Raw genomic sequence first — 13,011 nt, forward strand, 5'->3', positions numbered from 1 at the left:
AATCTGGTCAGGGATTTTACAGCCACATATTGCAGCCATACAATAAGAACTACGCCAGTGGACTCCATTTGGTAAATTGACTTTTTGGTTCACACACACACACACACAGACTGAAGGCCAATGCTGGTCTGAACACCAGTGAGTTGGTTCAGTGAGTCTGAATTCAGGGGTTGAATGGGCACTATGACCTTACTTATTGGTTGGACCGGATTTAGGTGTGAAGGGGAGAAAGTGGACAGAAACATTTTTGCGGCTGCTGCAGGAGTACGTACATCCGCTTAGCCAGGTGAGCTATCAGGCAACCGACCCTCAGATCATTAGATGTCCCACCTCAGACCTCCGCTGCTGTACATATCTGTTGACATTGATAATTGCGACGATAAATGTGCACTGATTTTTACTCCTGGGTAAAGATTGTGGTTTTTAATTCTTCTTTATGAGCAGAGGATGACAAACACTTACAGCAAAACAAAATACTTCTATCTGAGGAAGATCAGTTATATGTTATATCTCCTCACAGTGTATGCCATTTGTTATATTGCTATTGATGAATATTATTCATGTTGTTTTATCACCAAGCCCAAGACAAGAGAGTGCATTTTAAGATTTTGTAGGTAATTGCATCTTCTGCATCACTTCAGAGGGTGGCGTGGATTTGTGGTCCCAACACATATTAACTAACAAACACAGGAAGTTGCGATAAACAGCAGGAGCCAGACAGCACGTCAGGAAAAAATAATCAGGAAGTCTGAGAAATTAAAAAAGGGAGGAGGAAGACAAAAGGAATCATGCAGGCCATAAGTATGGGTTTTAAAGATGCTCTATGGGGCCAAAGGTCTTGAGTACAAAAGTTATAATTAAACCAAGACAGATGTGATGCAGCAACTCTACATTCCTGAAGAGCAGGATTCCCCATTGTGGCAAAGTGCTGGAGGAGGAATCATATTTAACAGCTCCATGTCTGAGACAAAGTCAGTTTAACATCTATCCATCTGTCACTACATTCATTTCAACATCTATTTTTTACTCACTCAATGAATTCATGGAAAATAATACATACAAAATATATTCCAATCCTGAGGGTTCAAAAGGAACTCTTTCAAAACAGGCCACGGACATACACCAATCTACCACTACAATAAAACCAGTATTAACATGCAGTGTATGAGTCTTGGTTTCGGACACACACTTTTTACAGGCTACATATGTCTAGTAGCATGTGAGTAATAGCCATCACATGTATGTGCTAAAATCCAGTTCTTTCCAACTGCTCTAAACTTTGTCTTTAAGGTGAGGCCAGAAACACACACAGATCCAGGTGTGCCCTGTGATATCCTGCTTCATCGCTCAGGCCTCTCGCTCCGACACGCAGAATAAAAGAGCTTGTAATTTCGTTAATTCATGATTTTTGCAAACCCTTACCTGGAGGCTCTATGGGACAGATGGACATTTATACACCTCATGTCCATCCTTTCAACCTGTGTAGTCTGTGTGGATTATTACACCAGATGCTTTCACTCGGGCCATAAAAATATCCTTATTCACAGGAAATAATGAAACATTCACTGCCCGGTGCAGAGCCTTCCCTATCATATTTTACTGAGGGAAACTTAATAAAAGCATTTGGGGTCATTTCACCAGAGCAAAATTATCTACAGAAGTGAAATGTATTCACACACACATGCAACTTTAATTTCTCTTTATGAACATCTGTGAGTCAAACACACAGCTTTATCTGTCATTAACCACCACTGCTCTTAAATTATTAGTCTGAATAAATCTTCACACACTGACATTAAACCTGCAGAGGAAGCTACTATTTGTGGGAAACGTGTAAATTAATTTTCCTACTTCACGCATTCGCTGAATAGCTTGTGAAGTGGAGAGAAATCAGAGGTGGCTGCCATGGTGACAGCACCACAGGAGCTACATAATACCACGATCGTTAATGTAATGATAAGGGATTAGATGGTAGTATGCAATGTAGTGGTGGTAAGGAAATGAAAGAGAGAACAAATGCACTACACATATTCAGCTTTCCACATCAGCGCTGCCACCTACAGGTGGAAAGGAGACACAACGACCTCAACTTGAGATATTAAAGCAACTTTTTAAACCTTTTTATTGACACCCTTTAAATTAAAGATTAAGAAATCACTATTGAAAACACTTAGTTATTATTAGCTTCCAATGTTTCTTTACAAAATATATTATGTTATTTATAACTCTTGTTAAAATGACCTCTTCTCCCTTGTTTAAAAAAAATCCAGAACATAAAAAAAGTGCCAAAATGATCAATTAACAAGGCTTCAGATTTTTATGATCCACTTTTTTACTTTAAATGTTGCACAGGGCTACATTTGTACAAACACATCCTAACATCAGATTTAATGTGAGCACTTAGAAAAGTTCCTCTCCCGTTAGAAAATGAATGTGAAGGCATCACTCTCTGTTTAAAACTTGGACTTAAATATGAAGCAGGGTCTACAAGCAGCTAATACACTGGGTGCATGCTTGACATCTAAATAATTTGATCAAAAATTAATTTCCTGTTGTCAGACTGTTTCATTTGAATAATTCTCAGAGGCCAAACAGTATTTCTCAACACAAAACAAAAGATTGTTGTGCAGCAGAACTGTGGCTGAGGCTCAGGAGGTGGAGCCAGAAGGTCAGTGGTTCGATCCTAGTCTCCCCCATTCTGATTGCCAAAGTGTCCTGGGTAAGATACCGAACCCCATATTGCTCCTGACGGCTGAACCTGCAGTGTGTGACTGATGTGTGATAGAGAAAATGCTGCACATAGATGTACTGGCGATTGTGTGTGAATGGGTGAATGGCAAAACTGTCGCATAAAACACTTTGAGTGATCATCAAGACTAGAAAAGCTCAATATAAATAAACTCTTTTAACTCACAGGTTCAGTAGCACAGCGGCACACTGTCTGACTCAGTAGAATATACTCTTTCTTTAACATCATCCCTCTCTCCTAGTCCCTCATTTAGATTATCTGTCTAATGCCACAAATACATTCATTTCTGTGTATTAATTACATCCAGACAGTGACATAAATAATTGATTCAAAATGAATCCCAGTGCATTCCTGTATAAAAGCAACACATCTTAATAATATGAAGATGAGCTAATGGAAAACAGATTGATCTAAAGTAGAAGCACCAATTGCTCACCACAGGAAATGTAGTGTAAAAAACAGTTTGGGTGTTGATTTATCTACTGTACAGCTTTTATAGTGAAGGAGGTTAATATCAAACAGGTACCTCGCTCTTCAAATTTTGTGTGAATGATGTCGTGCTTGAACGTGGACGGTCAAGCGTGATGTTGTTTCAACATGGCCTGAGCAGAAACTTTATTTTCATGGGGGCCGCCGGTCTGTTAGCTCTTGCAGCAGCCTTTGCGCTCCTCTTGTGCCTCGCTGGTCGGCCCGATGGGGCTGGATAGAGTTACAGCACTAATGGAGCCGCGGGTCACCTCTCTGCTGGCCACCTTCCTATGGATCACTGGAGGCGGTGGAGAAACACACACATACACATACACACACACACACGTCAGAGGGAAATTCCAAGAAAAAAGAGGATGTGTGTTTTGACAAGAGTTAGTGAACCCTTACCGGTGAGGACTTCATTGAAAGCAGCCTCGACGTTGGTGGAGTCCATCGCTGATGTTTCCATAAACATTAAACCTTTCTTCTCTGGATTAGGAGCAATGAAAAGAGGCTATTTTCAGGAAGCAAACTTAACACTACTGAAAATTCAACATACTTTTCATTGTCAGTTGATTTGGCTCAAGAATCTGTGGGGAATGACGACACCAGTGAACTGACCTGCAAAGTCCCTGGCCTCCTCTGTGGGCACGGTCCTGAGGGTCTCCAGGTCTCTCTTGTTCCCCACCAGCATGACCACCATGTGAGGGTCTGCGTGGTCGTACAGCTCCTTCAGCCACCGCTCGGCGCTCTCATAGGTCAGGTGCTTGCTAATGTCATAGACCAACAGAGCCCCGACTGCTCCCCTGTAATACCTGAGTCCACCAGGTGAGAGAGGGTTGGATGTTAAAGGTCCAGTGTGTAAGATTTTGGGAATAAAATAAATTTGAAACCCAAAATAATCCTAATGATGTTTTTGTTTCATCTAAATTGTACACATTTGTGTTTTCTATACCCTAGAATGGGCCCTTTATAATTAAATACTTTACATTAACATTGGGAGCGGGTCCCCTCTATGGAGGCCACCATGATTTTTTACAGTAGCCCAGACTGGACCAACTAAACACCTTTTGGGTTTTTTGACAACTGAAGGCTTCGATAGGAAGGAGAGGGTGAGGTGAGGGGTGTTCAGCTGCAAGTTGCAACTTGACCCCTAGATGTCAGTAAATTCTACACACTGAACTTTTAAGGAAGGTGTTATTGTAGTAAAATATCTGATGTGAGTGCAGGAGGAGTGACAGTTAATTACATGAATTGCTAAACTCTGAGTTACACAAACCTATTCATTATGCATATACTATGTGTGTGTGTGTGTGTGTGTGTGTGTGTGTGTGTGTGTGTGTGTGTGTGTGTGTGTGTACCCACGCTGAGGTGATGGCCCTGTAACGCTCCAGCCCCGCCGTGTCCCAGATTTGAGCCTTGATGGTGAAGTTCTCCAGCTGAACTGTCCGCGTGCTGAACTCAACACCGATGGTTGTGCGACTGTCGTGATTGAACTCATTTTTGGTGAAGCGGGACAGAAGGTTGCTTTTACCTACACCAGACTCCCCTATCAAAACCACTGGAAACAGGCAGAGACAGGGAAAAAAGAAATGAGTCAGTAGGAAATACTTTTATGACACATTAAGAATATAAATGTTCAGTGGTAAAATCTATAGGTTTCTGTAATGAGTCAGAGATGCTTCGTCTGATTTGACACATGTAGACTTTCTGTCACCCTCACAAGACACCATGACACCACATAAACGTGGCATATCTGCCCAGTGGCTGACACTTCTCTGGAATGAATGGAATGAAGTCACATTTAAAACATTGTTAGTGAGGTGTGAGGGAATGCAAGATTCTTTCTATAATAGGTCAAAGGTTAAAGAGGTTTACAGTCAAATGGATAGGAAGCATCTACTTCCTTGTTTCCCTACTTCCTGCCTGTGAAATTCCTGCTCCAACTTGAGTGCACCTGACAGCTTTTACAGATTTACAGGAACAGGAACACAAACGAGACACACAAACGAGACACACAAACCAGACACACACACACACACACACACACACCTTTGTCTCTTCCAACACAATCACAGCTTAACTAAACATGACTCACCTTTAAAGACAAAATTGTACGAATCATCAGACCCCATGCTGCACGCTGTGGGCGACAGGCTCTGGTGTCACTCAGTATATATCAGCTCCAAAAGCAGAGAAGAGCAAAAGGTTTAAAAAAAAGAAAGAAAAAAAAAAGAGGAACTGAAAGAAAACACAACCACACTCCTCTTTCTCTCCCTACGGTGTGGAGAGAGAGAGAGTAAAGGTGAAAATGGAGGAAAGCAAACAGGCTCTGTCCACCTGTTTCCTCCTTTCTCTGTGGATAGGTGCAGCTCCTGATTGAGGGCACACAGGCAGTTAGGCTGGAGTCCTGCCGGCCTGCCGATCCCTCATCAGCTGACACCACAGGGAGGGCAGGCAGCTGGTGGAGGTGGGGTGGGGGGAGGAGCAGGTGGAACAGGTAGAACCGCTCTCAGGTACAGACTCCACCCTCTCCCATGCTCTCCTTTGTCTCAAGGCGAGTCTTTTCAATAGTGGGACAATAAGCCTGACCTGACAGGATGATGTCTTTGTCGCCATTTTGCCACCTGTCTGATGGGGATGGACTAATGTTTTAATGTCTCACTGTGATTGTACTTGATTTTTAACTTTTAAACAGATAAACATAGTTTGAGTTTAGACTCACATTGTTATACTATAGGTTTTAGCGGCTGGAGGAAATCTTACAATCCCGCACCATGGTTTTTCTTGTGACATTCATACCTTGACAATATGAGCCACAATGCAGCCTTGTTTCATACACGAGTCTAATGCTTTATTTCATGGAACACAAGAATATGATAAACTCCAACAGAGGAGGAAACAGTATTCAAAGGCAGTCGATTTAACTTCGCTAGCACATTTCCAGAGGAATTACATTAAAAGAACTGGTCACTTTAAAAGAAAGTTAAAATTATCATTCATTTCTCATTTGTATTTGGAAAACTGTTGAAGACTTTCAAGAAATTTTCTGATGAACTTATAACTGATTCAAACATTTTGGGTCATGTCTATTTAATAATAAATACATTTGGCATCTATCAATAACTGTTCCAAACTTGGCCCAACATACTTTGCAGACTAAAAATGTGTTCCCCAAACCCACTTTACTTAAACAACACATTTTACTACAACTCAAGAAACTTCAAATTTAAACCAACAGTAGCAGAAAAAGAACCTGAGGATTTTATAGAAACACCAAAAAAAAAGCTACAGAAGTAATCTTGCACCATCACAAGGCTACAATCAACTGACACTGGGCATTGACTGTTTTTGACCATGTTTTATTTTTTTTAGTACAGTACTGTTAAAAGTTAGTTCCAACATGTTCGATTGGGAGATGTTTTTCTTCTTTTCAGCTGAGGTCAACAGACAAAGCAAAGCTATCGAAGCAGTTGCCAAGGTTACCACAACTACAATGCTGAGATTTTTCAAAAGGAAAAAAGAAAGACAACCTAGAACTTGATTTTAGAAACGTATGGTGCAACCATATCAGAATTGTTTTTAAAGCCTTCCATTGTTTCTTTATTTATTCTTTTACTTACTTGATTTCCACATTTATTTTAATGAGAGACAAATCATAATTATCTCTAGGTACTAAATGCACCTCAAAAAAAAAAGAGAAATAATAAAAATAAAATTAAATGAAGAATCAGATTAAAATGAAAGAAAGCTTGTTTGTTTCATTCATATTCATTCTAACAGTGTCCTCTGCTTCAGAGCTGCTGCAGTGATATTTGATTATGGTGACAGTTCTGGATGATGCTGTGTGGAATTTATTGCGTGGTTTCTCACGAACCCGCCGAGTGAGGGTGTAGATCGCTGACAATGCTCTTACAGGGCATGGGAGGACAGAAGGCACAGCAGTGGTGCCTCAGAAGGAAAAGACACTGTGCACCCAAGACTGGGCACTTTGATCCGGAATGACAAATTACAAGTTTAGGGATGTACGGAGGGCGTCATTTTCTGAAGCGCTTGCAATAAATAGTGAAAACTGTTGGGCAAAAACAGCCATTTATGTAGAATCTCAAGAACAGGGAAAGAGCAAGGAATGGGACTGAACGCCTGGACAAGAATCCTGTTTGTGTTCTGTCTGTATACCAGAAGATCTTCATGTTTGATTTGCAAGTTAAATGCTAACAAACTGTATCATGATGGCCACGTATGAAACAGAAGCGACAGCCAATCACATCACATGGGTTTAATATGTATTGTGTAAATGCCTGTCTGCAACACTACACTCCAGTTTTTACGTGAGGAAAACAATGAATTAGAAATCCTTTCTTAGGAGAGGTTTTTTGCTCCTTTTCTCTGCACCAGAACACCCCACAAGGTGAGAGTGGTTCAGTCCGACTCGACAGCAGCACTCTGGGACAGAGATCTGGGTGAATGACGCCAAAAAGAGAAAGTATGGGGACTAGGGAATGATCTGAGAACAGATAAAGTATGATGGTCTGACAGATCCTGCCCGAGTTTATTTGTGTAAAGTTTGGGACAATAGACTTAAATTTCTCTTGGTTCTCTGTAGATGCTGGGTGTGTGTATGAGTTAGGTATGTATGTATGAATGTACGCACGTGTCTGTGTGTCAGCGTGCACTGTATGTCTTTACGAGGGCTGTGAGCCCAGCAGTCTCTCGATAGCGGCATTGATGTCTCCTCCAGTAGCGATGAGGGCCTGCAGGTTGGCCTCGCGGTTGATGAAGCCCATGGCGTTAAGCTGGTCCAGCTGGGACTGGAACCGCACCTCTGGGGTCTGGGTCTACACAAAGAAGATTGACGAAACTTTTAAAAAAATGATGAAAAGCATCATAAAGTTTTAAAAGATGTAATTCCTCTCCATGTGCGTACCGTTGCACTTCCTCCTCCTCCTCCACCTCCTCCAGCAAACATCTGAAGCATCTGTTGCATCAGCTGCTGCTGGGCGGGGTTTGTTCCTGCACTGCTGGGTGAGGAGGCCGGGTTCTCTGTGGGCATGGGCCCTCCTGTGGGTATGCCAGGAATTCCACCTGGCATCAAACTAAACCAAAAGAATTATCAAAAGAGGTAAAAAAAAAAAAAAAAGATCACCAAAATAAATGTGTATATTTGTCTGTGGGCACATACCTAGGCATCAGGCCAGGTGCTTCTGTCTGCAGTGTCTGTAGGCCCTGTTGGATCTGCATTAGAGCTTGCATGGCTCTGGGATTGGTCATAACCGACAGGGCTTCTGGGTTCTGCATCTGAAACAAACAGAGAGCAGTAATCAACAAACATTGACAAGTTTACAATTCTTCTAAAGCATTTTAAGTTAATGAAATTAAAGCAATGTGTGACCTTCTGACTTGGGGCATATGAGAAAATTACTAGAGACTTATCAACACTATCTGAGCTGGTAGCAGAAAACGTGTCAGGTAACTATAATCCTTGAAACAAAATGTTCCGCATGTAGAGATACATATCTTTTTTACACTAGCGGGGCTAAGACACAACACAATACACTTCTTCCCCCTCTGAGCTGCTCACTGCCCTCCTTTGGTATGTTACCAGGACTGTCTTTAAACCATTTTAAAACAAACTCAAGATCAACATCTAGGAATGAGTTACTGGATTGAAAGGAGTGTGGTACCTGCTGCAAAAAGACGGGTAGCTGAGCTCTAAACTGTTCCTGCAGCTGTGGGTTTCCAGCAAACAAGGGATTATTCATCAAAACCTGTGTGAAGTGAGAGAGAAAGAAACAGTGAAGGTAATTTTCACTCCAAACCAGACAATGCTGCTTAGTCACAAGAGGGGATGTTGAAATTTAGCACCTTCGGAAAGATCTGAAACAAATATTGCATAACAGAAATAAAAATGTTCAGGGGAATTCCTCTGTTTCATGTCACTCTGTTTGAGCAGAACTCTACAGTAAACTTGTTCTGATTTCCTCTGCGGCCATTATTGTTTACTAGGAGCAAATCTCTATTTATTATTTCTTACAATTTGCTGCAAGTGCAAGTGAGCTTAACAGTCAATCCCCTCTGTTCTCTGGGAGTATGCACTACATAACTGGACTTATTGGCCTAATGCACAACAGGCCAAGCCAGATCCGACTATTTACCGTTCATTACAAGGTTTATGTTCCTGTTCCTTTTCAGTCGAATCAATCAAAACCGTATGTGATGTGCAGTCAAAACAAAAGAGTTCTAGGGCAGGATTTAAACCTAGACTTTCAGAGGTTTATATTATGATGATATCTGTCTCTACGGTGGTGGTTGTGTATGTGGGAATGTGCATTCCTCTTTCCACTCCTTACCTGGGAAGCCAACTCTGGGTTTTGAGACAGTGACTGCATCATACTGCGCATGTAGGGAGCAGACAGCATGTTCTGCATCAGCTGAGGGTTTTCTGAGATCTGCTGCAGTAGACTCTGCATGCCAGGGCTGTTGAACATGCCTGTAACACATAGACATTCTTACATGTATACAAGCAAATACAGTAATTGAACAACTTGCACGTGCAACTCAAAATAACACCTATGCAATAACAAGAATCACAAGCTGCACTTTCTTACCGTTGCCCAGACTTCCTGGATTGATGCCAAGAGGATTGGACACACTGGGGGCGGTGCCCCCGGTGGTGCTAGTGCTCCCTGTGGTCCCCCCTCCACTCTCAGGGGGGTTAGAAGAATTTGGTGGGCTCCATGGATTGGGCAGAGGCTCCCGGTTCTCTGTCCGTGATGGCTGGACACCAGACTCAGAGCTGCCACCTAGAGCTGAGAACGGGTTGCTACCAAACTACAGGAAAAGAGATCAGACACGTTTAAAAAAATCTGTAGTAAAAACATTTACCGTAACAACAGATGAGATAATGTGTGAAAACAAAAGATTTGATCAGTAAACACTCCTCCTAGCTACCTGTTCCCTGGCAGCGCTGAACATGGGTTCCTGGATGTCTGTGTACATCCTCCGTAAGGCATTGTACCCTCCTGGGATGCTCTCCAAGTTGCTCAGAGCCCGATCCTGGTTCCGCATCATTTCCTGCATCATGGCTGGGTTCCTGGCCAGCTCCATGGTCTGGAGGGTGAGATATAAGAGAAGTTAAATCAGTTCAAGTTGTTTCTAAAACAGAACATGTTAAATGTGGAATAAAGATTACTAAATGCACTTGGAAACTACTGTACTCTTTCATGTGTGACTCAGCAATCATTCCTTTACCTGTCTCATGAGCTCTGGGTTGTTGAGCATGTGGGAGATCTCAGGATTGCGTTCCATCAGCTGTTGCATCTGAGGATTGGCCATAATCATCTGCCTCATCAGATCAGGGTTGGACATCATGTTTTGCACCAGCGGGTTCTCCATGATCTGAGAAAGCATCTCTGGGTTGGACATGAGCTGCCTCTGCATCTGCTGCTGCAGTTCCATGAAGTTAGCTGAGCCCATGCCCAGTCCAGCCAAACTCGACAGGTCACCAAAGCCAGCTGAAGGAGGTGAAATTAGTTAGTGGTGATAAAACATGTTTATCTCAGTGCTGAACTGACAAAGAAAGTTTGAATGCAAAATACTTGAAATACAAGTGGACTCACTCAGTAAGTTGGGTGTCTGTGTGGATGGTGGGGCAGAGCCAGTAGGACCTGCTGTGGAGGAGGAGTTGGTGCCTGGACTAGAGGTGGATGAACTGGCAGCTGGAGTAGAGGTTGAGCTAGAGGCCGCGGCACTTGCACCTTCTCCGGCCCTACAGGAATCATTTGTAAGGGGAAATTGAGTACATGCACAAGCTGATAGGTCAGCTGGACACTGCCTTTAAACATAAATGCAACATTTTCAAACAAAACCTTCTTGGGACTAGTGTTGCAAATTTTTCATAATTGAACGATTAAAGCCTCAATACTCATCCCCTACATTGCAAATTAATGCAGACTCACTTCTGTGCTGTCTTTATGACTAGGTGAACTGTCAGGCCATCCTTGATGCCGTGTTGGCTGAGGCTGTCGCCGTCCTTCAAGATCTTCCCTGCAAAGATCAGAACCAACTGGTCCTGTTTGGCTTTAAACCGCCTCGAGATCTCTTCTTTGAACTGCGCGACAGCAAAAAATGATAAAAGCAAAATTGCAATTAGTCAGGAAGTGGAGAGGTAAAGGGGGGTGAGAAACCTGAAATGAAAAGGGTATTATTTAGAATGAGATGGAATACACTTCAGCAGTGCTGCTCTAATCTGTTTCTGTTCTGTTGCAACCTTTCAAGCCTCAAAGATCCAATTTCAAAGAAAGTCCTTTGTACTTATCCTATTAGCAGTGGTCCAAACACTCTAAATCTGCCAAATCAGTTACTCTTTGACTACTGTGTGAACCATTATACACAAAGACAAGGACCTCTTCATGGAGAAAACAAGCAGTGTGGTTCCATCTTTCGTTTTTTACTGCAAATATAAAATTCTACTCATTTTAACAACGAGCCCTGATAAACCACCCGTAGTGCTGGTGTGGCCAGTTGTACAACTTAGAATACAATAGACAGAATTTGAATTTTATTAACTGAGACAAATGAGACAGGGTCCCTGTCATGCATTACTAAATTACGTGCACAGGTCATCTGATTGTACTCTGGCCACAAACACATTGTATTATGATAAACTCCTGTCAAAGGGACAACCACCAGCACAAGAAGATTGATCAGAAGTACATTTTCTTCAAAAACGTCCCCAATCCCTTATAAAATTTATTTTTTTCAAGCTGCTGATACTTTTTATTTCCATTTTGTTGCTATCTTTTATCAGTGTGCAGATGTATATCAGAGATGCAGTTCAAAGAAGTGACTACAGAACACACCATGCTGCAGAGAGCATGATTCCTCCCTGGCTCAGTGGTTACATGATGGTTTCACTGTAACACGTCTCCAGGCAAACTGCAGCTCAGAGACAGCAGTGTATTCCCAGGGAAGCTCAATGACTCAGTGGCACCAGGGAGAACGTTCTAGAGACAAGAGGAGCTTTGGTGTCTTTTAGATCTGCTGAGCTGAGGAGGGAAATAAAACTGACTCGATTCATCAGCCACTCGAAACCCCATTCTGTGGTTCTACCAGGCCGTAAGCTCCGCAGCCACAGACCAAGCCCGTCAGCTGACACTTGTTTGGCTATATAGTTAGCTAACGTTGCCTCATCTAACGCGAAGTAGCTAGCTACTAGCCGTTAGCCGGTTAGCCGGTTAGCCAGCACGCATAACGTGGTTATATCCCTCGAACGGATGTCAACAACGCCCATAACGCCGAACAGCTGTTACCCCAAGCAGCACAACTCTCACCACACACGACTTGTTTTATTTCACACACTCCCAGTTAGCCGGTGAGAGGGACGACACATGCTAACGCGGCTAGCTAGCTTCCTAGCTGAAGTTGTGGGCAGGGGCATGACGTTAGAGCACGCAGCTGTCTGACCAACACACCTGAGTGACGGAGGCATCCTCTGCGATGGCGATCTCTTCTTTGTCCTTAGGGGTTTTCACTGTGACCTTGATAATAGTTCCCTCCGAGGCTTCGGCTTTATTATTGTTGTTATTACCAGGATCTGCGGCGCCTTGGTCAGCCATCTTTACTCCACCAATGGAACAGCTCGCGTCTGGCGTCAGCTTCCGGGTCATAAGAGGTCAAACCTCCTTCCAGAAGGAATCTCTTGAGTTCATGTGTCTCTGCCCTCCTCAAGAGCACTAACGAAAATATATTTATCACTACTAAACTACATGATCCAGGTTTTTATTCATGTGATC

General features: G+C 42.7%; 2 protein-coding genes across 3 annotated transcripts; both read right to left on the minus strand.

Moving 5' to 3' along the window:
* Positions 1-2,090: 2,090 nt before the first annotated feature.
* Positions 2,091-5,635, minus strand: LOC109631557 (ras-related protein Rab-25-like). 2 transcript variants are annotated; one of them, XR_011239494.1, is made up of 6 exons: positions 5,316-5,577; positions 4,583-4,778; positions 3,839-4,032; positions 3,626-3,706; positions 2,401-3,515; positions 2,091-2,354 (listed from the first exon to the last, which is right to left on the minus strand). XR_011239494.1 is itself a non-coding variant. In XM_069515767.1 (5 exons), exons 1-5 carry the CDS (start codon positions 5,350-5,352, stop codon positions 3,391-3,393), a joined length of 633 nt encoding a protein of 210 aa, XP_069371868.1. In that variant the 5' UTR covers positions 5,353-5,635; the 3' UTR covers positions 2,091-3,390. The 2 variants fall into 2 exon arrangements, 1 of the variants encoding a protein (XP_069371868.1); XM_069515767.1 differs by having other exon boundaries at positions 2,091-3,515; positions 5,316-5,635.
* Positions 5,636-6,563: 928 nt separating this feature from the next.
* LOC109631829 (ubiquilin-4-like) lies at positions 6,564-13,011 on the minus strand. Its single transcript, XM_020090844.2, has 11 exons — positions 12,691-13,011; positions 11,176-11,327; positions 10,837-10,985; positions 10,469-10,731; positions 10,169-10,327; positions 9,826-10,048; positions 9,568-9,707; positions 8,902-8,985; positions 8,400-8,515; positions 8,145-8,313; positions 6,564-8,055 (listed from the first exon to the last, which is right to left on the minus strand). The coding sequence occupies exons 1-11, from the start codon at positions 12,883-12,885 to the stop codon at positions 7,903-7,905; spliced, it is 1,803 nt and encodes a 600-aa protein (XP_019946403.1). The 5' UTR covers positions 12,886-13,011; the 3' UTR covers positions 6,564-7,902.

This window comes from Paralichthys olivaceus, chromosome 20 (assembly GCF_024713975.1).
Source record: "Paralichthys olivaceus isolate ysfri-2021 chromosome 20, ASM2471397v2, whole genome shotgun sequence".
In the NCBI taxonomy this organism is placed as follows: Eukaryota; Metazoa; Chordata; class Actinopteri; order Pleuronectiformes; family Paralichthyidae; genus Paralichthys; species Paralichthys olivaceus.

What these genes read in the sequence shown, in the direction of transcription:
- LOC109631557 (XM_069515767.1), bottom strand. Translation starts at nt 5,352, where the DNA reads ATGGGGTCTGATGATTCGTACAATTTTGTCTTTAAAG. An exon ending in TACAGGGCCATCACCTCAGC is followed by an intron (nt 4,033 to 4,582) that starts GTGGGTACACAC and finishes TGGTGGACTCAG; the next exon opens with GTATTACAGGGGAGCAGTCG. An exon ending in GGAGGCCAGGGACTTTGCAG is followed by an intron (nt 3,707 to 3,838) that starts GTCAGTTCACTG and finishes CTCCTAATCCAG; the next exon opens with AGAAGAAAGGTTTAATGTTT.
- LOC109631829 (XM_020090844.2), bottom strand. Translation starts at nt 12,885, where the DNA reads ATGACCCGGAAGCTGACGCCAGACGCGAGCTGTTCCATTGGTGGAGTA. An exon ending in TCAGCGCTGCCAGGGAACAG is followed by an intron (nt 10,049 to 10,168) that starts GTAGCTAGGAGG and finishes CTTTTCCTGTAG; the next exon opens with TTTGGTAGCAACCCGTTCTC. An exon ending in TACCCGTCTTTTTGCAGCAG is followed by an intron (nt 8,516 to 8,901) that starts GTACCACACTCC and finishes TGTTTGTTTCAG; the next exon opens with ATGCAGAACCCAGAAGCCCT.